Source organism: Aspergillus fischeri, genomic scaffold, assembly GCF_000149645.3.
Source record: "Aspergillus fischeri NRRL 181 1099437636252 genomic scaffold, whole genome shotgun sequence".
Taxonomy (NCBI): domain Eukaryota; kingdom Fungi; phylum Ascomycota; class Eurotiomycetes; order Eurotiales; family Aspergillaceae; genus Aspergillus; species Aspergillus fischeri.
Genome location: NW_001509768.1, coordinates 1,458,833 through 1,486,354, shown reverse-complemented (window position 1 = coordinate 1,486,354; position 27,522 = coordinate 1,458,833). Strand labels below are relative to the sequence as shown.

Below are 27,522 nucleotides of genomic sequence, written 5' to 3'. Positions count from 1 at the left end.
ACGATTAAATTCTCAGGCCCTTTCAAAGTTTGAAAATCCCGTGCACGCTCCATTCTAGCAATGGCGTCACGTAGGTCGAGGTCTCCATCGACCCCTTCTGAGGGTGAGATCATCGAATCAGGTTCAGAGACGAAGGCAACTACGTCGCAACTTCCTCTTAATGGCACCAGCGTTGACCGTCAAACCAGAGTCAGTACATCGTCCGCCCTCAGGTCTCCAGCATCTGTAAGCAGGTCGCCACGCCAACGGAGGTCCAGGACGAGGACTTGGTCGCGATCGCGATCCCGCTCTCGCTCGCCCTATCGAGACTACCGAGGGCAGAAACGTCGACGCGATGATGACTATAACGAGAGGCGTTATCGAAACGAACCATCTCGACGGGGAGGTCCCAGGCATAACGATGACAGACATTATAATCGAGGCCCTGCTTCCCATGTGCGCTCTAGACCTTACCACGATTATGACCAAGACGATTATTACGGTGGTGGTCTCCGGTACACGGACGACTATGATCGACGTGGGGATAAGCGACCTCGGACGCGAAGCCGATCACCCTACCGGGAAATACGAAAACCCAAACAGTACTCGGGCGACGAATGGGATTCTCATAGAGAGGGCAGCGTGGCATCCCGCGATACTGAAAGACGAAGGTCATCTACTGAACAGTTAGTGAGCGAGCGAGGGAACCCTCCGGTAGTCGCTCAAGATTCTAGACAAGATGCTGAAGTTCGAAAGAATCAGGTGCTGCAGGTTCCTTCTCATCCTTCCTCACGCGTTGAAGACAGGTATAGTCGCCCTGTACCTTTTTTTGAGATTCATGCATCGCTGACTCGGACTTTAGTGCAACTGGGCCCCCAGTGCAAGAAAGTCAAGACACTGCAGGAGAACCTGCTGAAACGCTCGATGAGGCAGCTCGGTTAGAAGCTCGCCGCAAACGACGCGAAGCTATCAAGGCAAAGTATAGAGGTCAAGCAACGCCTCTGCGTCTGCAAGCACATATTGGTGCTGATACTGATTCATCTACGCCAACTCCGAGCTTGGATGCGATGCGATCCAGTAATGCTGCTTCAGGTGGGTTTTTCTCTCCCTACTCTCATGGAATAGTTTGAAGGTTGTTGAACTAATTCTGCTTTGTCAATAGTCTCTCCACAACCGTCGGCTTCCGAAGCGCCCAACGATAGCGCCGGTGATTCTTTCCCAGAGTTTGGAAATGATGCTGATATAGCTAATCACGATGCACCTACGGACGGTGCAGATAAAGATGAGCCATCTGCGGCGGATTACGATCCGACCATTGACATGAAAGCAGAAAGACAGAAGCATGACGCAGGAGACTCCAATGGAGACATGTCTTCGGCTCGCTACGACGAAACGCAGACCGCCAAGCAGGATGTTCTGATGCCAGATGCCCCCCAAACCCAGCAATCCGAAGTCAAGACGAAAGATCCTTATGATATGTTCGCAGAGGACGACGATGACATGTTCGCGGAAGATAAGGAGGAAACTACGCAACCTACACATGCCTCGGCCGTGCCGGTGCCTCAGCCGCAAGAGCTCGACATCAGCATGATGGATAACTGGGACGATCCAGAAGGGTACTATAATGTCCGGCTGGGTGAGTTGATCAATGGACGATATCATGTCCAGCAGAATTTGGGCAAGGGAATGTTTTCATCCGTGGTTCGCGCAACAGACGCCAAAACCGGCGGCCTTGTAGCGATCAAGATCATCCGACAGAACGACACCATGAGGAAAGCAGGATTGAAAGAAATTGGCATCTTGGAGCAGCTTCGCGAGGCCGACCCGGAGGATAAGAAGCACGTCATCCGTTTTGAGCGACATTTCGACCACAAGGGCCATCTGTGCATGGTCTTTGAGAATCTAAGCATGAACCTACGAGAGGTCTTGAAGAAATTCGGACGGGATGTGGGCTTGAACCTACGCGCCATTCGAGCGTATGCACAGCAGATCTTCCTTGGACTCAGTCTGCTTCGAAAGTGCAATATCCTTCATGCTGACTTGAAGCCCGACAACCTGCTCGTGAATGAGCAGCGTAACGTGCTCAAAGTGTGTGACCTGGGATCGGCTTCACCGGCTACGGAGAACGAGATCACGCCGTATCTGGTCAGTCGATTCTATCGTGCCCCAGAAATCATCCTTGGGATCCCGTACGACCATGCAATTGATGTTTGGTCGATCGGGTGTACGCTCTTTGAACTGTACACAGGCAAGATCTTGTTCACCGGGCGAAATAACAACCAGATGTTACGCTCAATCATGGAATGTCGTGGCAAATACCCCCCCAAACTTCTCCGGAAAGGGACTTTGACCCACCAGCACTTTGATGATATGCTCAATTTCCACAGCACGGAAGAGGACAAGATTACAGGACGTCTGGTTACGAAAGTCCTCGACTTCAAGAAACCCACGCGTGACCTCAGGGCCAGGTTGATGGGCAAAAACGCCAAAGGAATGACGGATAGCGAGGCAAAGGAACTGGCGCTATTTGTGGATCTGTTAGAACGCTGCCTGAGTCTCAATCCGGAGAAGCGGTGCACACCGGCTGAAGCGTTGAGGCATCCGTTCATTGCGCGGCCCAAGGCATAGGCCTCTGAGAGGCGTTGGGGTGTCACAACTGTGGCATACTATTACGTGATTGTATATACTACTTGGTCTTTCTGGCAGAATTTGGCGTCAGTAGGCTTTTATTCAGGCATGCCCATTGAATGTAATATCCCGATCATCCTGATCATCGAATGAGAGGAGTATGATCGAACGATCCTTCTACAGAGTAGGTTCGATAGCCGTTACGACTTACGAGGCGGCAATAGGGGGGAATAGGGGCGGGAGCTCAACCCTAGACGACGATCAGGCAGCACCATGGACTATGCCCATTGCCACTGATTGCCAATACATTTGGCCACCGAACTCGAGGAAATATGTAGATCATGAGGATAGGATGGACTGGCAATGGCAAACCACGGGGCATACCTACCTGTCGCTGCCCAGGACGGACGAGGGCGAGGGCAAGATGAATTCCACCCGATTTGGTGAGGCATCGGAGGAACGATGATGACATTGAAACAATATTGATATTGGGGGCGGTGGCAAACAACGGCCATCACATCAGACACCAAGACAATCGAAGGATTGATCCACGCGACATGTGTATCTTGTACCATCTCTACTGGGCAGTAGTTAGTTGATGAAGTGAGTCAGAATTCCAGAAAAGGCAATAGGCAGTGACGTTTGCTGGCCGTTACAGTGGAGGCGAAGAAGGTATATACTCAGCAAACCACAAGTATACGGTGCGGAGAATAAATATATTTAGAGTACCTCAGTACATACCCTAGCAGATGGATGGATGCAGTGGGTTTGCGGGGATGATGAATATTGCGAGTATGAAAATGATCAGATAGACAGAATGAGGACTGGTGATATTCTATCTAGCCCTTGCTGCTGGTTTGGTGGTGTTGTCTTGAGGATCTCTGAGGAATGGACTGCTCGGCATGTACTTAGGTCTCTCTAGATCTACAGGTCAGACACCGCACAGGGTACCTATGAGACAAGTATGCATGTCCAGAGTAGAGTGTGGTGCATGATCGTCTGGGGTACATTGTTACTCTGTACTGATAGGATGGTGGCTGGAATAGCTGATCTTGATTATGTATCAGATTGTCTGGCTGTATAGAGACAGCTGTTAATGCCAATAGTAGTAGAGATCTTTTCCCATCATTATATCAAACAGGGTAACTTCGTTTCACTCCACCCCTCATCTCTTCTTCTACTTATGGAGATAGTCTTGCATCATTTCTTAATATCCCTTTCCATTCAAGTCCACAAAATAGCATGCTTGTGGACTGATCCATTGGCAGGTCTGCCACCTGGATATGTAGTTGAGAGAATGCTCCAACAGATGTAACTAATAGTATGCTGAATGATACCCTGATAGCCAATGGAAACCAGCGAAACCAGGGAAACCAGTTCCTACATAGAGTCACAAAGTGGTAAGCCGTTGCAACGCCAGATGCTGCTGACCTGTCACACGAGCCTACATCGATTGCCAGGTAAGACTAAGCTCCCAGCAACCAACAACACGCCTACGCCGCACAAAGGATGGTGCTCCTATGACCCTTCCTTTTTGCGGCGCTGTTATGTCCCCTGGTTCCAATGAGGGGGCCATTGTGCACCAGCTGGTTTAATACTACGGAGCCTGGACTCAAGTACAGCAGCTTGATCCTTCCCATATTCCGTGCAGACTGTCAGACACGGAATGGACGCCTTGCTTTGACAAGTTATGCGACCAGGTGGACCCAGACTCGGACAGTAGCATAGCACAGCCAATGTGCTCCACTCCTCCGATCTGGGCGTCTCCACCAGTAAACTCTCAGACAGCAAACGTGCAAACAAAGGAGCCAATCATCGACTCTGCTGGCCGTCATTCGCTGGGGTTGGGCGTTTTCATTGCGGACGAACTGGGCTAATCATTGGTCAAGGCGGCCCTCCATGATTGCCTCACTTTCCCATTACCTTACCTTCCTCCCGTATCTACCTACAGTAACTGGTGCTCTGTGCCACTTGAACCAGATCCATCTCAACCAGGAGGGACAAGGTTTCAGTATGCTGGGGTCTTTAGACTTTCTTTGTCGTTGATCGGGACGGGAAAAGACGGTGTGTGCGGTGTGGAAGGTTGATTGATACCTTGTCTAGTCCATGAGGTAGGTGGTCCGTACATCATCATTCCACTACCTACTGTATCTGTCCTTCAATGACTTCAGAATTGGCCACCACGAGTTTCAACCAGATAATTGTGTAATTGTCCTGTTATTGTGAGTGCATATCATATCCGAGTATGGAGGATCCCTGCCGGGGAGGAGGACAGGCCAGCTTGGCTTGGGAGTGATGATTATGGACGGCCCCAGTGGCTGGATCTGACTTGTTTTGTTTGGGGGTATTGATTTGGTATCTCCTCTTTCTCACTCCGCTAGTTTCCATCTTGATTGACTGGCAACTTGTGAGTGACTCTTAAGTGACTCTAGACCTGCTCAACAGAGTCCAGTCTTCGATCTCGACCGTGACTGTGGGGAATTGAGCTGGCAAACACCGCAAGTTTGTACACCGTAGTACTCGAGTAGTACATCCAAGCTGATGTATAGTCACAAAAAGAGTATCTCATACCCAACGAGGCTGCAGCAGGATCATCAAATAAGGCTATCTTCATCGTCATGAATGAAAGAGTGGGTCGACCCCATTCTCACCTTATGAATATTCTCCTATTCGAAACTCCAGACTCCAGGGCAAGGAGATTACCATTAATCCCTGAGGCTTAATCCTTGAGACAATCGCCAAGGCTCTGTTCTCAGCGCCTAAGGAATACTCCTGCGTATGACTTGCAAAAACAGACAAGACAACAGGGCGGTCCATTAGTACCATCGCTATCCTGCCGGAAGATACTCCAATCATAACACCCAGCGCGGATGCATCATCCATGGGGTTCCGCATTCAGCCAATGACGAGACTGCGCCACTGCAGGTATGGGGTGGGACTATCTGCATAGCTTACACAGTAGGTAGGTGTACCTGTCACACCGTTCACCGCCTCCATCAGGATTTCCCAGACCAAACAGCAAATAATCAAAAGGATCTGCGGATCGAGTCCTTCCTGTGGTTCTGGAGTTTGTACAGCCACGGCAACCGGTGTTGTTGCCATCATTCGGATCCAGACGGAGGCTAGCCTCTCTGATCTCGGCCTATCATGGGAGAACTGTCGGACTTGATAGGTGCAGCCATCTCGCAACCTAGGTACTCAGCTACTAGCCTAATAGGAGGTAACCGATATGGCAGAGGAATCAGTTATGACCTTGTGACGCTTTAGAGGACATCATCGTTTGGAGCTGATCTCTGGATCTCTCCACGCACTTGTGCACATCTGAGACACAATTATTTGCCTCCCTAGCAATTGTTTCGTAGCACTTGTGCTTCAGAACCGAGATCTTGAAACTTGGAAGTACTACTAGTCTAATTCACCTACGTAGCCGTTGGGACTGACTCAAGAGTTGAACTGGGGATAAGCAGCGACAGTCCTTTTCGGCTGGACGATTCCATGAACCAGATTTGCCTTCTGTTGGTGTCAAAAGGAGAGACGCGGACTGGTTGGTCCCAGTGCCGGACTCAGGCTGATAGTTACCTGTTTAGACTACCAACCGACTCCATACTCAGCACCAAGATTCGAAGACAGTTGATTGCTCCCTGATTGCTCCCACCCCCTTCCTTGCCTTCTTGAAGCTGGACCCTAAACCGCCTAGTGTAAGCATCATACATATTTAGTGTGGTGGGGGCAAATCCCACAGCTCCAGTCACCCCTTCCAATCCGCGCTCGTTATTTGCCCTGCGCTTAATGTAACTGCCCCATTACGTTGGTTGATTTATTTTGCCTTTTCTTCCTGTCGTATTTGCTCCAGCTAACACGTCGCCTGCGACTATCTAGGATTATTATTAGTTGTTATCTAAACTTAGCGGCGGTGTTTGGTTACGGTCCACGGGTGGGCTTTGGCTGTTGGATCGAAGATTCCATTTCTCTTAGGGGGGAAGGATGGGTGGCCACTTTTTATCTGTGACTAACCAACCGACTATTGACCCCCATAACATTTGTCCAGGCCACGAGGCCCTGTAGCTTGTACTTCGTAGCCTGAGCCTGAGCCTTGTCCACTCTATAGTTGTTATTTCCACCCGTTTAGCGCTACCTACTCTTTGCTAGTGCATTATTATTGATCATTATTATTACTTTTTCCTTTTTCCCATTAATATTATTATTTTCGCCTCTCCGCCGTCCCCTATCGCCTTCTCTGATCATCATAAATCATATCCCCTCTTCCCCTTATACTTACTCCGTACTTCCCTTCATCATCATCGTCTCCATTTCGTCGTCTGGTTTGCGTGGGCTCTTTCTGCTGTATTCCTTTTCCTTCTGTCTTTTTGTTATATTATTTTGGATATATCTTCTTCTCTTCTCAAGACAGCTCTCTTCCTTAAAACAGTCGACCATTGATATAATCTTCCACCATCTCTTCCACAACCCCCAACATCATCGGACCCCCAATCTCCGTGTGGGTTCAGGACGCCGCATCTTCCATCAGGCAGTGCAACATCAACAATCATACAACCAACACCTGTTTACTACTGCTACAACAAGCCACCACCAACAACAACATCTTCCTCTACAGGCCATTCCCTAGGATTTTGGACTAGACTTGGAACCATCCTGCTTCTTCCAATGGATACCTGAGTCGAAAATAAATATCCCTTGTCCCTTGAACGACTCTCCCTTTTGGATATCACCGCTACCACCAGGCCGTTTGGATTTGGATCTTGCCATTTAAAGGAATCTCCCATCAGTCGGACTATCCACTACAATTCATTCTTACCTTGCTGGAAGGCTGCATATCCCTGTGCATCCTTTCCAGTCTTTCCCCCCTCTATATCACATCTGCCCTTAATGCTCTCCCCAAATCCCTTCGGCATGTATCCCCCCATGCTTCCAACTCCTCCGCCTTCTCCTCCCACCACCCGTGTTTATGCTCCGGAAGACCGCCTGGGATATCTTCTAGCCAACCGGCTGGAACTGACAAGCATTCTTGGAGTTGGTGCGTACGGCGTGGTCTACACCGCCGTCGACATCCACACCAATGTGGTGTATGCCGTCAAAGCACTGAACAAGGTCGGACTTGATGCCCGGCAGCTCAAGTTCCAGCAGCGCGAAATCAAGCTCCACCATTTGGCTAGCCAACATCCCAATGTGGTTTCCCTGGTTCGTATAATGGATTCCGTCGACTGTACCTATGTGGTCATCGAATTCTGCCCCGAGGGTGATCTGTTCTCCAGCATCACCGAAAAGGGCAACTTTGTGGGCAACGATCCCTTGGTCAAACGCGTCTTTCTCCAGATCCTGGATGCCGTCCAGTATTGCCACTCCTTAGGAATCTACCACCGGGACCTCAAGCCGGAGAACATCTTGGTGACCGATCAGGGCCTGACGGTCAAACTGGCCGACTTTGGCCTTGCTACCACGGATTATTTCACTTCGGACTTCGGTTGCGGTTCCACATTCTACATGTCTCCAGGTAATTTACTTGCCCTCTTCTTGTTGCGTTCATTCGGCTGACTTAATATCTGAAGAATGCCAGCAACCGAATCCCCGACCATTGTCTTGCTATGCGTCGGCCCCCAATGATGTGTGGAGCCTGGGGGTGATTCTGGTTAACCTCACTTGCGGGCGCAACCCATGGAAACGTGCCTCGATCGAGGACTCCACATTCCGGGCCTATCTCAAGGATCCTTACTTCCTCAAGTCCATTCTGCCCTTGTCAGATGACCTGGTTTGCATCTTGAGCCGCATTTTCGAGTGTGACCCTGCTAAGAGAATTACCATCCCGGAGCTTCGCCAGTTGATCCTGGATTGCCCTCAATTCACTCTCAACCCAGTGACCCCCTGGGTTGCTCCCCATGGACCCTTGCCTTACGACGTCATCAGTGGGCCACAGGTCCCTGTGTCTGTCCCTGTGCATACATTCAACACGCAGTCATCGACATCCTCGTCGGACTCGTCTCACTACTCGAATTACTCCGAGTCTGCTGCGTCCGATAGCTCTTGCTACACGGAAGTATTTACCGATATGGACAGCGTTCCATCGATGTCTTCCGTCGAGTATGAGCCGGAGACGGATTGTCAGGGCGACCTTTCTATGGACTCCCTGACATGCAAGGACATCTCGGAGGCCATCGTTGTCCACCAGCCAAACCTTCAGGCACTATGCGTCTGCTAAGGCATGACGGCGGACGAACGTGGATACAGCCGAATTAATGCAAACTTAACGATTTACGCCATCTATTCAACATCAGGAACTGGATTTCCACAACATTTATACGGCCCCAGTTTTCATTCGGCTTCTTTTTGCATCATTCCCCCTTTTTTGGACATACACCTTAATCTTGGATCATTTTCCCCTGGACTCCTGGGTAACCTCTGCCTGGATTATCTGGTTAACCGCCAGTCAGCATAGGATCCGTTGAGTTCCGGGATCCCTTCTCTGCACACTGTTTTGTCTTACTAATATGTTACTATTTACGGGTGGATCTTTGGGTTATTTGATATCTGGTCGGATTCTGTGTTTCATGTGACTGTTTTGGTGTTGTGGTGTTGGGCTTGAAGAGCATTTTCTGAAAGAAAAGAAATACCCCGGGTCAGAGAAGCATTGCCTGTCTGATTTTTACCTTGTTCATTTTTGCCATGGGAGTCTAATATGGACGACGGCAGTGGCATGGATATACCACGGAAGCATTGGGAGGAAACAGTGATCTGTTTTATTTGCTTGGTTAGAGCAACTTGCGAGGTTTGGAGATATGTCTCCGCTGGACTGGAGGATAAGTTCTGATTCTTACGTGTGTGTAAGATTGTGCAAGGTTCATTAGCCGATCAGGCTCGTCCATTTTGGAATCAATACACCTATACAATAGACTTTGACAACGACTTTCTGTCCACTTCTCACTTCTGTATACATCCTACGTTCTGCGCTCCACATCTGGCGTGCCGAAGCCACTCATCAGCTAGGCTATGGCCAGTGTGCCTGTCAGCCCGTCAGCCCGTCAGCACATCGTGCCGATCAAGTGACTGTTGTGCACACATAGGCTGACGTGGAACCAGACCCAGCAGATTGGTGTTGTCTCTATTTCCTGCGTCTGCCACGTCAAGACGCTCATGAACTGCAGCATGGCTAACTCACTAAGCGGTCTGGACATATAACTATATGATTTGATATCACACTGTATATATACCTGTACCATCTGATCACGTATTACGACCTCCCGTCACCCGGATCGTCTCCCCACTCACATACGAGAAGTAAGGACTGCAAACCCCCAGAATCGCCCTGGCCGCCTCCTCGGGACTCGCCGGCCGCCCCAGCGGAATATCCGGATACGCCTGCTTCTCGTCCCCCTTGCGCCCAGCCAGCTGCTTCCCGGGGATCCCCAGCGCAACCTTGGTCCCGTCCGGCGTGGTGATGAACGCGCCCTCCTCCTTCGCAGCCGTCAACCGCGTCTTGACAAACCCAAACGCAATCGTGTTGGCCCGCACCCCGTACGCAGGACCCCATTCTTTCGTGATGGTCTTGGTCAGTCCCACCAGCCCGGCTTTGGCAAGCGCGTAGTTGGCTTGTCCTCTGCACCCAGCACCAATCAGCACACTATACCAAAAATAGAGGTGGGGAGATGTAGACGTACGCATTCCCATGAATCCCACTCGTAGAACTAATATTGATAATCACCCGGTCCGCCCCGTCCTTGACCCGGAAATACGGCGCCGCGGCCCGAATCAGCTTGAACGGCGCCGTGTTGTGCACCGCAAGCATCGTGTCCCATTGTTTGTCGGTTATCTACTAACCATCAACTACTAGCTCGAAAGCGAAAGCGCAAGAGGGAGATCGCAAACAAACCTTATGAATCACCCCATCCCAGGTAAACCCCGCATTATTCACGAGGATATGAATCTTCCCGTTCCCGAACTCGGCCGCCTTGGAGACAAGATCCTTGATATAAGCGTCGTCGAGGATATCGCCTACGACGGCGAGGGCGCGTCCTGCGCCAGCGGCGTTGATGGCGTTGGCGACTGTGGTGGCTTTTTCTGTGGGGTGTTAGTTACTGATCTCCAGGTTGCAGTGGGATGGCACAGACCAGCGTCGATATCAGCGATGATGACCTTTGCGCCTTCGTTGGCGAACAGCCGGGCTGCTTCGGCGCCGATGCCCTGGCCTGAGCCGGTGATGATGGCGACTTTGCCTGCGAGGAGGCCGGCTGGGTAGTTGAGGTGGGCGTTGACTTGGGCGAGGCGGGCGGCCATGTTGGTTTTATATTTCTACTTTACTTTTGTATATGAAATTGAACTGAATTGCAAGCAGTGTTCTTTCTTTGAGATATAGACGAGGTGCTGGTGGCTTATATTGATTCGTGAGGGGAGAGTATAGCGGGTAATTGCCGAGGCCCGTCAAAGCCGAGAGCCGTCCTGCGTATGGGAACTACAGTACTACTACTACATCACGGCAACAGTCCTCGTTCAAGTAACTACGGATGAAATATAATTAAGTAGGACATACATCATTCCCCGATAAACAACGCAGAAAAGCTTCCACAGTCGCTTCGTACCCCCGAAGAATCTGATCGAGACAGCTGCCTCCGCGGTTCTCATCATACAGTCCTTGCCCGAGATGACCGGATGGCGATCCGAGGCAGACATCGATCGCTTCCTGAAGTACAGCAAACACCTCCTTGCACTGAACGAGTCGCGCACGGAGCAGGAAGCGACTGATCCACCAACTTTCCTCCGAACACAATTCATAATCTCCATATCTCGTCCTCGCACTGTCAACGCCCACTGAATGCTGCGCCGCCAGCCCATACGATATCCAGTATTCGAATATTTGCAGTGTAAAGTCTACCGTAGAGATAGGCAACAGCAGACTGGTGCTGTCTTTTGGGCAATTTCTGCATTGCAGATATCCTTGGCAGACGGTCAGAGCCACCTTGATCCCCTGCAGCATCTGATCGACTCGCAGGTGGCTGGCGTTGGCCATCATATCCCTTAGCTGGTTCATATGAAACACCACTGTTCCTCCACATGCGCACGTCGGTTGCGGTGCATCGGGGATGTGGACTGCGAGAGGACAGCTCGTGAGGCCTTTGGTGATGAACTCCTTCTGAAGAAAGGTCGGTGACATGGACGCCTGCATATAAACCGGGTCTGCAGATGGCAACGGTTCTTGAAAGGAAGAATATGCAAACACGGATGTGGATGCGTCCGCCGTGAGGTCGGTGTCCCGGCTGCTAGGGCTCTCGTGGAACTGTGCGATGTTGTTAGCATTCTACCCGACCGATTCATCATATCACAACACACGTTTCCCTCATTGCTCTGAAGCACTTGGGACCTTTCACATACCGTGTGACTGTGATTGTCCATGACGGTGTCTGGGTTATGCTTTCCCTTCAAAGCACGTAATACAGGCTTCTCGTCGGGCAGTTGTCCCAGCTTCTTCAACGTGGCCCTGTTCTTACTGCCCTTGGGTTTCCCTGACCGGTTGGCGAGCCGATATCGACAAGGCAGCCCGTGACGAAGACACCGGATGCAGGTACTCTTTCCAGAAAGGTTGCATTTCACCTTTGATTGTCTGCAGTTCTCGCAAGCGGCCCGGAGTCGGGGTGTGTCTCCACTGTGGCCGGAAGGTTGATCGGATCCTGCATACATCTGTGCAGATTAGACCCGAAGGCAAGCCTTTTTGTCCTTCGGAGGATACTTATTTGATCTATTCCTGCCGGCTTATGAAACAAACATCTCATGTGAGGAGACCCACGCCGGATAAGCGATCCAAATGCTGGCCACCCTGACAAGCATCTAAAGCAACCACGCCGATGTGATAGGAAGGCAGAATACCCTCAGACGGTGACTTCAACCAACCAACTCCCTCTTATATAACTGGAATGCAGAACTTAGAGTCAATGTCCGTATCAGGATTCCCTAACCGACGGCAACCGCATACGAAGTCAGCCGCTGTGAAACCCAAATGCTCGGTCTGATCCCCCACGCATAAGAGCGACCAACAATCGTCAACAGTCCTTACTGTAGTCCCACGGGCCCAGACTAAGCTGATCCCAAAGGGGCAGTTGCCGGATGACTTGGCTGCCACCTGATTTGCTAAGGATGGGTGATTTTTAAGCGGCAACCATTCTCACCTGGCAATGGCTGCCTGAAGAGGGCGGCGTCGATGCAACAGTATCAACAGACACAGTGGTGTGATCATGAGATGATGGTAATTAAACTCTACCCAGTGAGCCGCCATCTCTGAGCTGAGCCATTGGTGTCGTCAGCCACTGTGTCCAATGACTTTGCTGTCTTTCAGAGTGAGATGATCACTGAGATGCATGACAGCCATGCCATGTGAGCTGGAGATTTCTATGTGCGACTCTCTATTCGTCTGTCCAGCTCGAGTAGCCGGGAAGCAAGCGGGGAGCATGTCAAATCAATTCTTGATGGAAGCCAGGTGATGCTTCCAGAAACACCTTGTATGCTTGCACGGCATTTTGAGTTTGCCAATTCACATCGTGGAAGAGCTCCCGCATGCCAGACTGTCAGCAAGGGGGTGACTTGGTTGGACAAATCTCGTGTCGTCCTCGAGAAGTCACCATCAGCACGCGTCATCTTCTCATCTACTAATACGGTAATGGCTACATATGTCAACCAAAACATGTTGTTCAAGAGTGATGCATTGCGCGCGTGATTCTATCAGTTTTGGCGGCGAATCAGAAGATCAGTTGGTCTCTAACAGACAGCTTCCTGCAATCCCACTATGTCGGTAGTCGAATGCTTTGAGTAGGCCAGTCAAATGAGCCACAGCAGCGCAAACCACTAGTACGTGGAAGATCTGGTGAGAGCTTCCCAATATATCGAACTTGCCCGGCCGCAGACGTTCAGGAACTCGAGCTGCATAGATTGTAGCCCCCAATATGTAAAGGAACCCCTGCAGAAGAAGCCATCCGAGCCCAATCTGGCGCGTCATCTGGTCGAATCCGAACATTTGCAACCCGTGGAGCACAGGAAACACCGCCGACAGACCCATGCCGACAAACATGGCTGCGCGGAAAGGCCGCCACTGAGGCGTCCGGAACTTGGGGAGAACCGAGACAATAACGCAGCCAAGACCAATAGTGCAGATCATCGTCCAGTACAGCCGTTGGAGGGCTGGGACGCAGTAGAAACCATAGTAGACGCTTGGCACGAAGCTTCCCACAATAAGGCCTACGATCCCGACATAGTCAAAGGTATTTCCTATGCGAGCGACTAGCGGGGAGTGATTTGAAATGGTATGATATGTTGCCGACATCCCCAAACAGAAGGCAGCTCCTGCAAAGAAGCAACTAAAGGCAATGATATCGTCCCTTGTGGCAGTCCCATAGCGAGGAACAAGCTCCTGGTACAGTAAGTACGCAGCGGGAATAGACAGCAGTGATGGCAGAAGATGAGTATAGATGTTGACTGTTTCGTTGTGGAGGTACGTGAGAGACTGAAAGGACACGAGAAACGAGAACGAGGCTGGTCGGTATCCCGTGTGGATGTGGTGATTATCACGTTGCCAATGCGGCAGGTCGTCCCAATGAAGAAGTTTTTTCACGACCTCCGGCGGCTTCTCGAGAACTGCAGAAGCTATAGCAGCAGGCTGAGACGAATTCGATGCATTTTGATAGCTCTCAGCGGGACGACGTTGGCGAGCAGACATGTTTCTTCACATGCAGCAGAAGTATGCAAACAAGTATAGAAGCGGGTAAGTGGAAGAAACTTGAGCAGATCAACACAAGTTTGTCACCACAACTACGAATTGATGGACCACGAACAGTTGGGAGGATGATAAGGACCGATGAGTATTGAGATCCGAGACAGAAGCAACTGTTGAAAGATACCTTAGATAAATAGACTGTTGGGAATCGCTCAGAATTGTCCTGTTGGGGAAAAAAGGAACCTCGGCGTCCCACTCGAAGCAAACAGGCAAAACCAAGCAAACAAACCAAACAAACGGTCAGGGCAGTGGAGTAATTCCTTCCACGAGTTGACGATCCATGATCACACCAGACAGACGACAGCGATAAAGCTGTTATCTCCCCTCATGACGCAATTCACCATCCCGCTCTTCATTACGGCACATTGCCAGCCATGGCGGGTCCCGCAGCACGTTCGGCTCGATTCTCCGAAAGCCGCTTAAAGCCTCTGAAGGACAGGGATCCTCTTGAGGTGGTTGGATTTGTGTCCAAAGGTGATCGGCTGTATGTGCGCATCAAAGTTCAATGAGGAGATCGGAGGAAAAGGCCGGATGGGGAGTTGTTCATTAAGCTGATCCCTCACAGGCTCCTAGATCACAAGGAACAAAAGAAATATTTTGAGCGCATCAAGGGTCGATGGATGGAGTTTTGTGCTCGACATGCCGGAAATCTGATTGAAGCTTTCGCATCCCTTCCTACCAGTGCCTCCGTGGACGCGACAAAGAACCCACCGACGTCTCGCCTCCAGTTGCCTAGCCACAAGACCGGGCAGACTGGTCCTCCGCCGGCTACGGAATTATCCACTCTGCTGCTGTCTCTCCGCAAGCTCCGGGAAGCCGTGCTAGCCACCGCGTCCTCAGTTCCCGTGCCTTTCCAGCAGCAGGTCCATGTGTTTTCAGTCACAGTTTCCATCCGCGCTCAGCATCCACCTTCATATTTCCCTTCTCTCCGTTATCTTCTTGAAACATTACATTCACCCTCTCACCCTTTACCCGACTCCGAGCTCAGAGACATCATATCATATTTGATCCTCGACTATGCGTGCCGGCAACGGGATATGGTTTCTGCCTTCGAGCTGCGTGCACGCGCGCGTACTCAATACGCCTTCGAGTCGGACGTAGTTGACCGTGTTTTGGCGGCGCTGATGCATGACAATTGGATTGCCTTTTGGCAGGTTCGGAACGAGGTGGATTCACCTACGCGGGCTGTGATCAATTGGGCCGAGGACCGTGTCCGGAGGCATGCGCTGAAAGCCGTCGGCAGTGCTTATCTCAACGTCAACGTGAGCTGGATTGTCGAAGGCTGTACAGGAGATGGGAGACAGTGGACTTGGGAGAAATTGGTGGAGAAAGAAGGCTTGGGTTGGCAGCTAGAAGGTGACAAGGTAGTCATTCGAAAACCTAAACCCAAAGTGGTACCAGTCAAGAACAGCGAATGAAAAGGCGTTGGTTCATTGATTCATTTATAACGATTGTTCCCACGCTTCGGCGTCAAAGTGAGCATTTGAGGCATTGCACGGTCATGGCGTTTGTTTGGGTTGGCATGAGACAGCATGAGCGTCAGACGTCTCGTTGGATCATTCATCATTAGCAGGTTGGACCTTAGATAGTGTTCGGGAGAAATGAAATATCACTATCCCTCCCAACGCAGGACATCAATGTAGGTCGTTTTGGAATGCGTCAATCTCATAACTTGAAATCCGCACTTGGCCGATCAAGATTGAGATCACCTGAGATGGGCTGCTTGGCAACAGACTCGGCAAGGCTGGTCTTGAGAATACCAGCCTTGTCGGAGCAAAGCTCGTAGACCGTGGACAGATTGAAGACCAAACTGCCAAACGAATGGTTAGAACCAACCAGCGACTCCAGAATTTGACGAGCCTGTGAGTAAGCGTCAGCTTTAACTTCCTCGGCGAGTATATCGGACCGGAAATGTATCGACTTACCTCATTAAGCTGTCCCGTGTATAATAAACAGACAGCCAAATTCTGGGAAATCAAGGCTTTATCATTTCCCTCTTCGCCGTTCTCGAGAAGTGCCCTCCATTCGGCCACTGCATCGTTGTACTGGCCTTCCGCCATGCTGAGGAGCGGTTTAAGGATACTCTCGTTGGGCACGCCTGCTCCCTCGTATACTTTCTTTGCGGCGTCAAGGTCGCCAATCATCAAGAAGAGAAGCATTTTTCTTGATTTGTTTATCGCGGCTTCCGAGTCGGATATTTTCAGGCTGTGCAGTGATCTTCTTGCAGCATCAAGATCCCCCATTTCGATCAAGGCATTCACGCTTCTGATTCCGAGATCAGCCAATCTATCCCTCCAGATTTCTCGCTCCGCTTGTGTTAAGTCTGTTCGCATGATTTCCCTTCGCGCCTCGAGGCCAAGTTCGTACAGGCCGCCAATGCCTCGGCGAGAATCACCAAACCCGATGCTCTGGAGCCTCACTGCTAGAACTCTCAGTGGCCATGGTACGATATGGCGGGCATGAACTGACGGTTTTTGAGGGTGTTCTTTCGCGGATGCGTCTTGGTTGAAGTCAACATAATAAAAGGCCGAAGTCAAGTCTTCAAGGGCCTTTGATTCTTGCGCTGCTAGAATAGCATTGCCAGACAGTTCTAAACATGCTAGTCGTGTATAGAAAAGCCCAAAGATCAGCTTGGTATCAGTTGGCGAGAGAGCACGAGAAGTCAGGATCGTTCCGCATAGATAAGCGGCGAGTAAGAAGTGGCCCTCAGCCAAGAATTTCTCAACTTTACCCAAGGATGAGCTCAATAGTTCATCAGGGGCTGGTGTGACAAACTCCGAGCGCAGTGGAGGTGGAATATCAATTTGTGATAAGGAATGATAGACGTCGTAGCGAACGAGATAAGACAGGTCTTTCTCCATGCCCGGTGGTAGCTCGTTTGGCGCCAGTGGATCTAAAGCTGTAAGAGTGTGACCCGAGTAAATCCCAGTCTGAGCTGCATCTTGTACAAAAGAAGCGGACGATTCATTGACATTGGCTGAGCCGAGGGGGCTATTTCCTCGTCAGCATATCCTTGTGGCTTCGGGAGACCAGAGTTCGGCTCACTCGTTGAGTTCATCTAAAGGCCCTCTCGTTGAGCTACGAGGTCTTGAAGCTGAGGGAAACACATATCAGCTTAAGGAGCAATATCGAGCTTTCTATGTTGTCCTTACATCTGGAGACAGCCCGGCTATGCTTGGAGTCAACAGACTCCATTGCTGTAGATATAGAGAGCTTAGCAGCTCAGTCTTGAGCCTACACAGAGTCCCGATGTCCAACACACGTTCTCTATAGAGCTCTTCTGCGAAGATTGAGATATCTGAGGTTGTTTAAATGGAGTTATGAACGCCGAATAGCTCTCTACCTAGCTACCCAGTTTTGCCGCGGGCGGTGAGCGGGATCGACCCGATCTGGCAACCTGGCCCATACCCGCACCTGTCAATCGCATCTACTCAGCCACAGTTTATTGTTGAGCGTCAACAATCAAACGTTCTCCCCGTCTTCATCCCACACACGAACTCCGTCTTTGGTTCATCTCAGTGAGACGATCATTCTGTATACAGACATACCCTTTTTCGCTTCAAATATAAACTCTATCATCCACCATGACATTGGCAGAGGAATTCCGCTCGAGAAACTTCAGTATGTGTCTTCGTTGTTTATCTTTGAGAGGCAAGAAAGAGCCAGATTGCTGATCATTTAACTCTTGTATAGGTATCTACGGACAATGGTTTGCTACCCATCCTTTACTTCTTCCTCCCTTTTCTTTACGTCCTTTTCAACGTTGAGCGCGGCCCAAAACAACATGTCGGAGAGAAATGGCGGTTGCCTGGATCTACCACCAGGCCTCCTCACACTGGCTGCATTGAGATTGCCACAACACTTTCAAGGGGTTTACAGCATGAAATTGCGAATCTCCAGCGACGATAGTTTACCGCGTGTTGTCACAGTCCTGATCTGAAAGCTTGCTGACTCGATCTTGGATAGGACGGGTGTGCTGTGCATCATCCTCTGCATTGCTCTCGGAATCGCAAACATCTTCTCTTTCGCTGTTTTGCGCATCATCTTCAGCGTACTATGCCTGTATGCAAGTCCTACTGAGCAACGCTCTGGACCGTGGAACTGACGATCATAGTGTCTCGGGATTGATCCTCATCTTCATTGAAGTTCCTTTCTTGCTGAGAATCTGCCCTACCTCCTCCAAGTTCGATGCCTTCATTCGGCGCTTCACCACCAACTGGATGCGCGCTGCGATGTACGCCATCATGAGTGTCGTTCAATGGCTTAGTCTTCTCCCCGGCTCCGGTGCTTCCAGTTTGATCGTCGCAGCCGTCTTCTTGCTGATCGCCTCCATATTCTATGCTTTGGCGGGCCTGAAAAGCCAAGAATTCGTGGGCAGCAAGACTCTTGGTGGGCAGGGACTTGTCCAGATGATCGTTTGACGGAGATATTCAACCAAGTCGTTTCTCGGATTGTTGGGTACCCGGGAGACACTGAAACGCATTGGATGCACGTCGGAGCGAAAGGAGAGTCGAAATAAAAAAAAAAAATAAAAAAGGGATCACAACCATCATTCCCGCAGTGTATGCGCCATGATTATGACTGCCTAAAAAAGGCCTGTACTTTTATCTCATGCTGGATTGGCGGATGCCGAATTCGTCTGAGGTTGGGAACGTTGAAGGAGCGGATGCCCATTTCATACTCGTTTGTTCTGCATTGTTTGAATTTGCATGTGTCTTTACTCCTGCGCGGATTTCATCCTCGGCCGTGGCTCGAAGGTCTCGAGTTATATTGCGAGTGCAAGTATACCACTTAATACCCTGTTAGCATCCTGGTGATGAATGAATTACTTTAGAAAGGAGAAGATATTCGATCCTGTTTGGGTCCTGAAATGGTTTCTGAAATAAATAGTATCAACTTACAATGCAAGAGTCAATATCCCCATGATAAACTTGCTGCTGACCATACTTATGCCCATGGGAAAGCAAACAGCAGGCTTACATTTCTTTGATACTGAGATGTCAGTTTACCAACAACCTTGAAGGTCATGAAGCTTTCTCTAATTGCTCCTTTCCTTAAGGCAGAAACATAACAAAGTATCTCTTATTTAACCAGGAATGTGACTGTATAGGGTCTCTATTACAGGCTTCTTACTCAGGTTGTCTCTGTGCCTGGACACCAGCATGGACCTAGGTAAGCGGCTTGGTAAATCTGCCATACACCACACAAGCACGCATCACCTTCCCTTCGAATACTGTTTATCTACTGCTCCGTACCTAGGTAGGACACTATACCTAGGCAGGTCGTTATTGATGCCGATGGACTGTACTAGAAAACCCGCTTTACGTCATATACCCCTCCACCAGGAGAGAAGCCTTTACCCCGCGTTTTGAGGACCACTAATTGGAGGTTACGAAAGCAGGAAATGAAGCCATTATGGTGATTCCGGTTGTAGCACTCTAGTACTTGACCTGCGAGTACAGAGTACCATATGCTCGACGGCGTCGAAAATGAGAATCGGGGTGTATGAAGATTGAAGTGTATTCCTATTGTAGGTCTTCACAAAGCTGGACAGGTTAGAAGCTCTATGCTCGAATGTACTCTGCAAGGTGTCAATGTCCGTGTTGATGCATTCGCCAAGTGGCCAGCCCATTCCTCGTGGTCTAATCAGAGAGGTTCTGATGCCTGCATGCTTGTTTGCCAGACTGCGTTAGTCTGTTAGACCTGAGTTTCTAGCTGTGATCATAGGGCGCAGGGAATCAGGAGTTCAGGACTTGCCCCAACGAAAGATTTGACAATTTTTTCGAAAGAAGTGCGCATGGGGGCCTGGGATACTAGAATATCGAACAGTCACGGAAAAAAATGGATAGATGGGTAGAACCGTAGAATTATCTGCGGACATCCATGAACAAGAAGATTGCAATGATGTGATCTGAGGATCTCCATACAGTCTCTCTGCTACCCCTGGTAGTCAGCCACTCCACCCCAGTATTTGTGTAATCTGATTACCCTTAAAAGAGGTCCACACTGTGTGGCGGTTATCGTCGCTCTCTGTTTGTTATGTCGGTGCTGAGATTGGTCGGGAGTGGATCCGTTGCGGCCTCAGGCCACAAGCTGAGAGGTTATATGATTTAACCTTGGAGGACAGAAATAGGAACAAACATGAGGATAAGTCGGGCTTGGAGGTTACCATTTGAGCAAAGAGAATATGGACGGTCAATCCTAAGAATTGTCCATTCATCTACTCAAAACTGACAGGTGGGATCATGAATGGTCATCAGAACAAAGATGCTGATGCATGATGCCGTCCTCCTATGGAGTACTTAAAAAACCTGAGATGCTCACCGCCTCGGCAGCAACGGCCATACAGACTTTGAAGAGAGAGCATGCTTTCATACCAATAGGGCCAGCGAGGCACACCGTATATCTGTTGTCAATGAGATCCGCTCTGTTGCCAGAGCAGAAGATATTGACGTTTCCAGGCTAATGCAGTCATTGCCTAGGGCTCATGATTGTCTAGAACTAGATTATGCACAGCCACAAGTGCAGGATTCTATTGTTCCATTCAACGAGGTGTGAACGTCAGGTGCTGGAAAGGTACCCCCACTAGATACCTCGAAACTTTGTAAGGATACCTGTACTGACGACCATGGTTTTTCGACCATGGTCTGGTCTGGCCCACAGCTGCTTTATCTGGGGTCAGGAGACAAGAGGGATTTTCTCTTGAAATAGTAGCAAAGAGAAAGGGGCGACATGGAGGTCACCATTAACCTTCCAACGTGTCTCTCAATCTATGTGTGGTTTACCCATAAATAGGTACGCTAGATCATGGCTTCTGGCCCTCGGTAGAGTCCATGAGAAAGCTCAATTATGTGGTCTGAAGATGCAAAAATTGTATCAGATAGAATCTATCCATGAAGATATCGAGCAATGTTAAAATGCCTCAGATCAACAAGATATGATGATACCACTTGTTATGCAGCTACAGCATAGGTATATCCCTCACCCTGGAGTCTTTGATATGATTGGTACAAAGTTACTCTAGCGACCTGAGGCATTCAATCCCGCTGTATCAACCCAACTTAGCCTACTAGTACCCTGTACCTGGCAAATTCAGGTACTCCCTTTTTGACAACATAGATTCCACATGTTCTTTAGCCTATATAGCTAAATGTCTGTAGATGATTAGAAGACATCGTAGTCCAATTCTCGGGTGGCAGACAGAAAACTTGCAAGGTGCCCAACAATGTCCATCCATTGAGAATCATTTATTTTTATTAAAGAAGCCAAAAGAAAGGAAGATTAAGAGTGGGGAGGTCCACTAATCCTGAAATGGAAAGAAGATGAGCCTGAGGTACCCGCCCGCAATTGCAACGAACGACTTTGAGTGGTTTACATTTTACCGGACGGTTTTGTAACGGTATTGTACCACAGAGGCCAGACACAGCGGGGGCCCCGGCGTTTTGATGCCGTCAGAGAACGTCACGCGACGGGGCGGTGGGCCGTGGCAGGAAGAAAGCAGTTAGACTGGTTCTACGGTCACTCTGCCATGCAAAAAGTCATACATCATCTGCCTGCTGCTAATGTGTCTTGCTGCTGCTGCTGCTGCTGCTGCTACTACTACTACTTTTCTCTCCACCATCATCACCACATCTCCTCCTATCCAACTTCTCTGCATTCATCCTCTTACATTCCTACCTCCCCATCAAATAATTTCTGAAGTCGTCTGCTCATCAATTGTTCGGTCTCCTTCCATTCGCTCATCTTGCAAGAGCGTGAGCCCGTTTAGCAATCAGTTCTTGGAATTGGTCCACAATCGGTAAGCAAATCATGCTGCGTCATGTTATCAGCTCTCCCTATATTCCCGGCTATGGCTCCCTGTCCTGCTCTGATTCATCGGGAAACGTTGGAATCTCCATGTGAGCTTGCATATGGCAAAACCAAGAGCCTTATCAGCTCAGTGTCCTGCTGGATCTGTCTTATCTCAAGCCTCTGACTCCTACTACTGGAAAACCCCCCCTTTCAGTGGCATTTACCCATTGAACTTCCCTGGAACCTGTCTCAATGGCCGTAAAACAACCAAGCATATTGGGGACAGATGATTCAATGACCACCTACTCAATCCCCATCTTCCAGCCCGAGGCGCGGGGAAGTTCTTTAGCTGCGCACACCTGCCCGCTGTCATCTGCCCTCCTGAAGCCCAACGCGTTTCAAATTTTCAACCGCAGCACTTGATCAAACGTTAGCTAACATCTTCTCTGAAGCTCTATTTTCTAGCATTAATTTGAGGTTCTTCATATCCCTACGAGAATCATGGCGACACAGGCGACACAAACAGCCCCCGTCATTCCTCCTCGACCCTCGAGGTCTCCTCAGTCGAATCTTGCTCCCAAGTCGATATCAGACATGCCAAAGATCCCTCCTCGTCCCAATAGACGCGTTGAACGCTCCGTGTCTCCTCTTCGGGGCAGCTATGCTCCTTCTCCATTGAACGAACCTCCGAACTCTGCGGGATTGACTCGTACGGTGTCCAACGATCTCCCACAGCGACCCCCAAGCGTGACGATACCGTCACTTGGAGAAGAGGGTATCGAATACCAGAACCTAGATATTGGCAATTTGTCAGATAGCCATCACCAAATTGGTACCCCGGCAGAGACCAGGAATGTGGGCAGCGATCTCAAGATCCATGCGCCCCGCCCGTCATTGCCCAGTTCGAGCGCCAAGGCGAAGGTGCAGGCTGTCACTCGTACAGACTCGCGTCAGGCCGCTGCTGCCGGCCTCGGCGTGTCCGCATCGCCGGTGCCTGATGACCATCACGAGCGCTCTAGTCGCTCGCTTCACTCCAGAGCAAGCGGCTCGCGCGCAGACTCTTCCACCGCATCCTCTGATCGTCGACGCTCTCTCCAACTTCCCGCTGATGAGCACGGAATTCCTGAAATTGGTCAGAGAGTTCCCATGTACCCCAATGCGGGTGATGTGCAGGCACCGTCTCCAAGCCCCTATCAGTTGGAGCACGGAGGTCAACGCCAGGGACGCCACCATCACCGAACTCGCAGCGGCCGTGAGGCCTCCTTACCCCCTGGAAGCTATGGACTCCACGGACATGGTGTGCCTGCCACCGACAAGTTTGAGAAGGCTTGGTATGAAAAGCATCCCGATGAGTATGTCAAGGTCGAACATGGGCAATATGGCCCTGGCGTCGGGACTCCCCGCCCTGATTGGGCGCTGAGCAGCGATGATCTCAACAAGATCGTCCGTAGCTCTGCTGTGACCGGCTCTGGTCTCGGTACCTCTCCTAATGTTGCGGGTACTCCAGATGAGGAGGTCGGTTACATTGCCACGGATGAATACACCCACCGTATGGCAACCCCGGCTCCCGAATCGCGCCGCAGCTCGCGCCTGATCGGGGAGTCCCCCCTGCGCAACACGGATGTCCCCGCTTCAGAGGTTGGCGTTGAGCGAGAGGGCCGCAAGTCTGAAGACGCTGGTGTTATTCATGTCGATGACCCGTACCACCCCCTTCATCATCCGGATGGTTTCGCACCGACCCCAGCCCCTGAAGAACAATCCCATGAAATGGGCGTGGGTATTGAAGATGAAGATGAACCTATTCTGGCTGCGGATGAAGTCCGCCCTGAATCGGCCTATCAACATCCTGCCGTCTCTCCCACCTTCGATAGACGGCCTAGCGAGTATGATGGCAGGAGTCGCGCTCCTAGCGTTAACCACAGTCGCTCAAATAGTCGCTCTGCCACCCACCAGGGTGGCATGCCCGCTCTCGTGAGATACAACTCGCGCGACGAACGTGAGGAGACACACACGCCTCTGGATGACGTTGAGGAGTACGAACCGCTATTTCCCGAGGATGATAGGGACAAGAAGTCCGTTTCCGCTGCGGACCGCTTCAAGCAGCGCCCCGAAATGCTCAAGCACCGTTTTCCCAGCGAAGATATCTGGGAAGATTCTCCCAACAGCTTGCAGCTCCATGCCACCGTTTCCACACCGGACATTCCTAAGCACGAGGCGTTTGAGACGCCGGAACAGGAGTCGTTCCGCCGCAGTCACGCTCCTCACCTTGATCCTCGCCAGGTCGCAGAACACATCCTTGAGTCCGAAGAATCAAAAGAAAAGACTCAACCGCGCCCTGATATTTGTAAGCAGCGGTTCCCCAGTCGAGACATCTGGGAAGATGCACCTGAGAGCCAGAGGCTCGTGACAACAATCGAGCCCTCGGAGGAGAGTGAGGTGAAGAGTCCCGATGTACCATCGAAACCCGCTATCCCATCTCGCCCTCAGAAGCTTTCAGAACAGACTCCTGCGGTAGATGCCTCCTCTAAACCAGCAACCTCTCCAACAGAAAAACGACAGCCGCCCAGCATTCCTGGTAGACCCAAGCCACAGATTCCTGCTCGACCAGCCAAGCCCATTACCCGTGGAGCCGGAGAGGAAGTTCCAGCCAAAGAAAAGCCAGCCGTGCCCGTTCGGCCCAATGGAAGCAAGATTGCTGCACTTAAAGCAGGGTTCTTGTCAGATCTGAATTCACGTCTGCAGCTGGGCCCCCAAGCGCCAAAGCCCCAAGAGAAGAAAGAGGAGGAAGCTCCGGCAGAAAAGGCACCACTGAGTGACGCTCGCAAGGGTAGGGCTCGTGGTCCAGCCCGACGAAAGCCAGCTTCCGAGAACGTTAGTACAAGGCTACCGACGATTCCCGAAATTAAGATCACCGAGACTTGGAATGTTTGGCAAGTCGATGAGGATGGCAATCTGACGGTCGAAACCGGAGTGAAGGCCAAGCAGCCTGAGCCGGCTGCACCTGCAGTCTCGACTTCGAAGGACAGCATGGCCCCAGCCTTGTCAAAGAACATTGTCGGCGAATCCACCGATCCTTCTCCGGTGACAGCGACCAAGGAATCTGCACCCGAGACAGCTGAGACGATACCAAGCACCGATGGGGACGCTGCGGCTGTGTCTGCTACGGAACCCACGAAGCCGGACGAGAGTGAGGTACAACAAAAGTCTGCAGATGCGCAGTCGGGAATCACACCTAGTACATCGCCCCCGGTAGACGACGCAATTGAAGCCATGGCTGCTACTGCTGACGGGAAAAGAGCGTCGGAAGGCTCTGTGCTCCCTGAGGAGCAGTGAAAGAAACTTGCCTTCTTTTTTTGTCATTTGAGTCTTCCTCTTTACGGCGTTTGACATCATCGTTCTTTAGTCAGTTTGAGACAGCAACAAAACGAGTTTTCGTCTAGCATTCATGTAGACTGCCTTCGGCCTAGAGTGCTCATGATGTTGTTGGTCATTGACCAGGACCCAATCACGGGTGGATGATACCTTTGAAGGCATTTCATAATTAGGAATAATGGTAGTACTACATGGTATGTAACAACAATGGACGCCGCTACAGGTAGCTGGAGACTTGAATCTGTATTATTCTGGCCTAGCTGTGGACAATGTGACAGAAACGCATGATTTAGACGAATTTGCCCTTAAAACTCGTCAATGCTGCAGCGCTGCAAATTTCCCAGATCCTCATCCTGAACTGCTTCGACTCGAAAGGCGAGACTACTACATTCTCAATTTAGAAGTTAGGAAGATTCACATGCATGGAAGCAAACAGCAAAAGCACCCGGTGGCTGCAAACTTTGCCCAATGGCCGGTTTAGCCATCTGAAACAGCGCTCGCTAAAAAACGAAGCATGTGGAATTCCCAGATGATGTGAATATTTTTTTTTCTGGTTCGTATGACCTGAAATCTCTTTGAAGATGTAAGTTAATAAAACGAGCTGAACAAGCTGTTTCTTTATGTTCAGTGCGGGGGGTATCATGAGATGTTGATAGATGACAACATGCGAAAGCTAACGATTGGACAAGGGTTTACGCTTCTCACTAGGTAGCGACGCATGGAAGTTTGAATTCTGAGAGGACTCGGCAAAGAGAAGAAGCGAGTAGCTGTTCAGCTAGCAGGCAGGTTCTTCATGTCGCCCTTTCCGTCCTTGATCCACTCGGGGTCGATCAAGCGCTCGCGTTCAGCGTAGAGTTGCTTGTACGCGCCCCGAATGGTACCGTCGCTGACGTGTGCGACCTGGGAGATCTCCTTGGCGGATTTGCCGTGGCCCATGAGATAAGAAGCCATGTAGATGCAAGCCGCGACGATCGACAGAGGCGAGCGTCCAGCAAGGTCTCCCATAGTGGTCACACGATCGGAAAGAGCAGAGGACACACTCGTAACTTGGTACGGTAGATCCAAGAGGTTGCAGAAACGGTTGCAGAGGTCGCTGGGTTTGGTGGAAGTTGTCGCGGTGTAGGTGTCGTTGGGGTCTGGAACACCACCACTGGACACAACGGCATTGATCCGTTCCAGGTTCTGAGCCGTGAAGAACTTTTCCAGAGCCTTGTAGATCCGACCAATCTCCTTTCGGGTGACCTTGGTGACCGCAAAGATTTCGGTGAAGGTCCGAGGGACTTTGCACTGGCGGCAAGCAATGAAGATGCAGCCGGCGATGATGACTTCCTGTGACTTTCCCTTGAACGCCTTGGCATCGTCCACGATCTTGAAGAGATATTTGGCCGTATCCGCGACGTTCTTCTGAATGTTGAAACCATCGCACAGCGCCCCGATTTCCTTGTAGGCGGCCAACAGAGCCTTATTCGCCTTCTCGCTCGACTGCTTGTTTTGTGCCCGGTACAGTTCTCGCGCGCGACCAGAGCCTCCGCTGGCGATCTGGGTCTCAAGCTGGTCGCCGTTCAACAGAGGATTCGTGGCATCTCCGACACGCGAGGGGTCGTCGTTATTCTGGTCATCGTTGGAGAACGTACGCCATTCAGAGTGCATGTCGATCTCTCGGTCAGCAAGTACCAGACCACAAGAGCCGCAGACTGTCTCATGCGAGTCAGGAAACTCGAGGTTGGGCGGGACCTCCCTGCACTCGGGACAGATGAGATGGGCCGAGAGGTTCTTCCTCCACTGACCCATATCGGGGCGGGCAGAGGTAGAAACGCTAGCCATTTTCACGTTGTCCCGGTTGACTGCAATCTGTTGGATCGAGTCAAGAGGGGTGAGCCGAGAGGTGAGAGAGAGGTGAAGAGGCAAAGGTGAAGTCAGAAGTGTTGCCGCCCGCCGTCTGGAGTAGTAAGAGCCGCATGGTTGCTGAGTCAGCCGCCAAGCCG

At 50.7% G+C, this 27,522-nt stretch overlaps 10 protein-coding genes across 10 annotated transcripts, besides 3 other annotated features; 5 read left to right on the top strand and 5 right to left on the bottom strand.

Annotated features, from left to right (window-relative positions):
• Positions 1–60: 60 nt before the first annotated feature.
• Positions 61–2,607, top strand: NFIA_066760 (putative serine/threonine protein kinase (Prp4); the record flags this gene model as incomplete). The annotated part of the gene is made up of 3 exons (XM_001263405.1): positions 61–785; positions 842–1,071; positions 1,142–2,607. The coding sequence occupies 3 exons, from the start codon at positions 61–63 to the stop codon at positions 2,605–2,607; spliced, it is 2,421 nt and encodes an 806-aa protein (XP_001263406.1).
• Positions 2,608–6,759: 4,152 nt separating this feature from the next.
• Positions 6,760–6,813: a microsatellite.
• A 705-nt stretch (positions 6,814–7,518) lies between these two features.
• On the top strand, positions 7,519–8,821 carry NFIA_066750 (serine/threonine-protein kinase; the record flags this gene model as incomplete). The annotated part of the gene is made up of 2 exons (XM_001263404.1): positions 7,519–8,119; positions 8,175–8,821. 2 exons carry the CDS (start codon positions 7,519–7,521, stop codon positions 8,819–8,821), a joined length of 1,248 nt encoding a protein of 415 aa, XP_001263405.1.
• Positions 8,822–9,843: 1,022 nt separating this feature from the next.
• On the bottom strand, positions 9,844–10,893 carry NFIA_066740 (SDR family NAD(P)-dependent oxidoreductase; the record flags this gene model as incomplete). The annotated part of the gene is made up of 4 exons (XM_001263403.1): positions 9,844–10,216; positions 10,278–10,429; positions 10,490–10,677; positions 10,728–10,893. The coding sequence occupies 4 exons, from the start codon at positions 10,891–10,893 to the stop codon at positions 9,844–9,846; spliced, it is 879 nt and encodes a 292-aa protein (XP_001263404.1).
• A 238-nt stretch (positions 10,894–11,131) lies between these two features.
• NFIA_066730 (uncharacterized protein) lies at positions 11,132–12,291 on the bottom strand (the record flags this gene model as incomplete). The annotated part of the gene is made up of 2 exons (XM_001263402.1): positions 11,132–11,890; positions 11,986–12,291. 2 exons carry the CDS (start codon positions 12,289–12,291, stop codon positions 11,132–11,134), a joined length of 1,065 nt encoding a protein of 354 aa, XP_001263403.1.
• Positions 12,292–13,351: 1,060 nt separating this feature from the next.
• On the bottom strand, positions 13,352–14,317 carry NFIA_066720 (hemolysin III family protein; the record flags this gene model as incomplete). The annotated part of the gene is made up of 1 exon (XM_001263401.1): positions 13,352–14,317. One exon carries the CDS (start codon positions 14,315–14,317, stop codon positions 13,352–13,354), a length of 966 nt encoding a protein of 321 aa, XP_001263402.1.
• A 431-nt stretch (positions 14,318–14,748) lies between these two features.
• NFIA_066710 (uncharacterized protein) lies at positions 14,749–15,792 on the top strand (the record flags this gene model as incomplete). Its single annotated transcript, XM_001263400.1, has 2 exons — positions 14,749–14,858; positions 14,940–15,792. The coding sequence occupies 2 exons, from the start codon at positions 14,749–14,751 to the stop codon at positions 15,790–15,792; spliced, it is 963 nt and encodes a 320-aa protein (XP_001263401.1).
• Positions 15,793–16,039: 247 nt separating this feature from the next.
• NFIA_066700 (uncharacterized protein) lies at positions 16,040–17,235 on the bottom strand (the record flags this gene model as incomplete). Its single annotated transcript, XM_001263399.1, has 2 exons — positions 16,040–16,234; positions 16,300–17,235. 2 exons carry the CDS (start codon positions 17,233–17,235, stop codon positions 16,040–16,042), a joined length of 1,131 nt encoding a protein of 376 aa, XP_001263400.1.
• Positions 17,236–17,958: 723 nt separating this feature from the next.
• On the top strand, positions 17,959–18,795 carry NFIA_066690 (Tvp18 family protein; the record flags this gene model as incomplete). Its single annotated transcript, XM_001263398.1, has 2 exons — positions 17,959–17,995; positions 18,446–18,795. 2 exons carry the CDS (start codon positions 17,959–17,961, stop codon positions 18,793–18,795), a joined length of 387 nt encoding a protein of 128 aa, XP_001263399.1.
• Positions 18,796–21,944: 3,149 nt separating this feature from the next.
• Positions 21,945–21,981: a microsatellite.
• Positions 21,946–21,969: a microsatellite.
• A 685-nt stretch (positions 21,982–22,666) lies between the features above and the next one.
• NFIA_066680 (Aim21 family protein) lies at positions 22,667–25,498 on the top strand (the record flags this gene model as incomplete). The annotated part of the gene is made up of 1 exon (XM_001263397.1): positions 22,667–25,498. The coding sequence occupies one exon, from the start codon at positions 22,667–22,669 to the stop codon at positions 25,496–25,498; it is 2,832 nt and encodes a 943-aa protein (XP_001263398.1).
• An 810-nt stretch (positions 25,499–26,308) lies between these two features.
• Positions 26,309–27,361, bottom strand: NFIA_066670 (transcription factor SUA7; the record flags this gene model as incomplete). The annotated part of the gene is made up of 1 exon (XM_001263396.1): positions 26,309–27,361. The coding sequence occupies one exon, from the start codon at positions 27,359–27,361 to the stop codon at positions 26,309–26,311; it is 1,053 nt and encodes a 350-aa protein (XP_001263397.1).
• Positions 27,362–27,522: the final 161 nt, after the last annotated feature.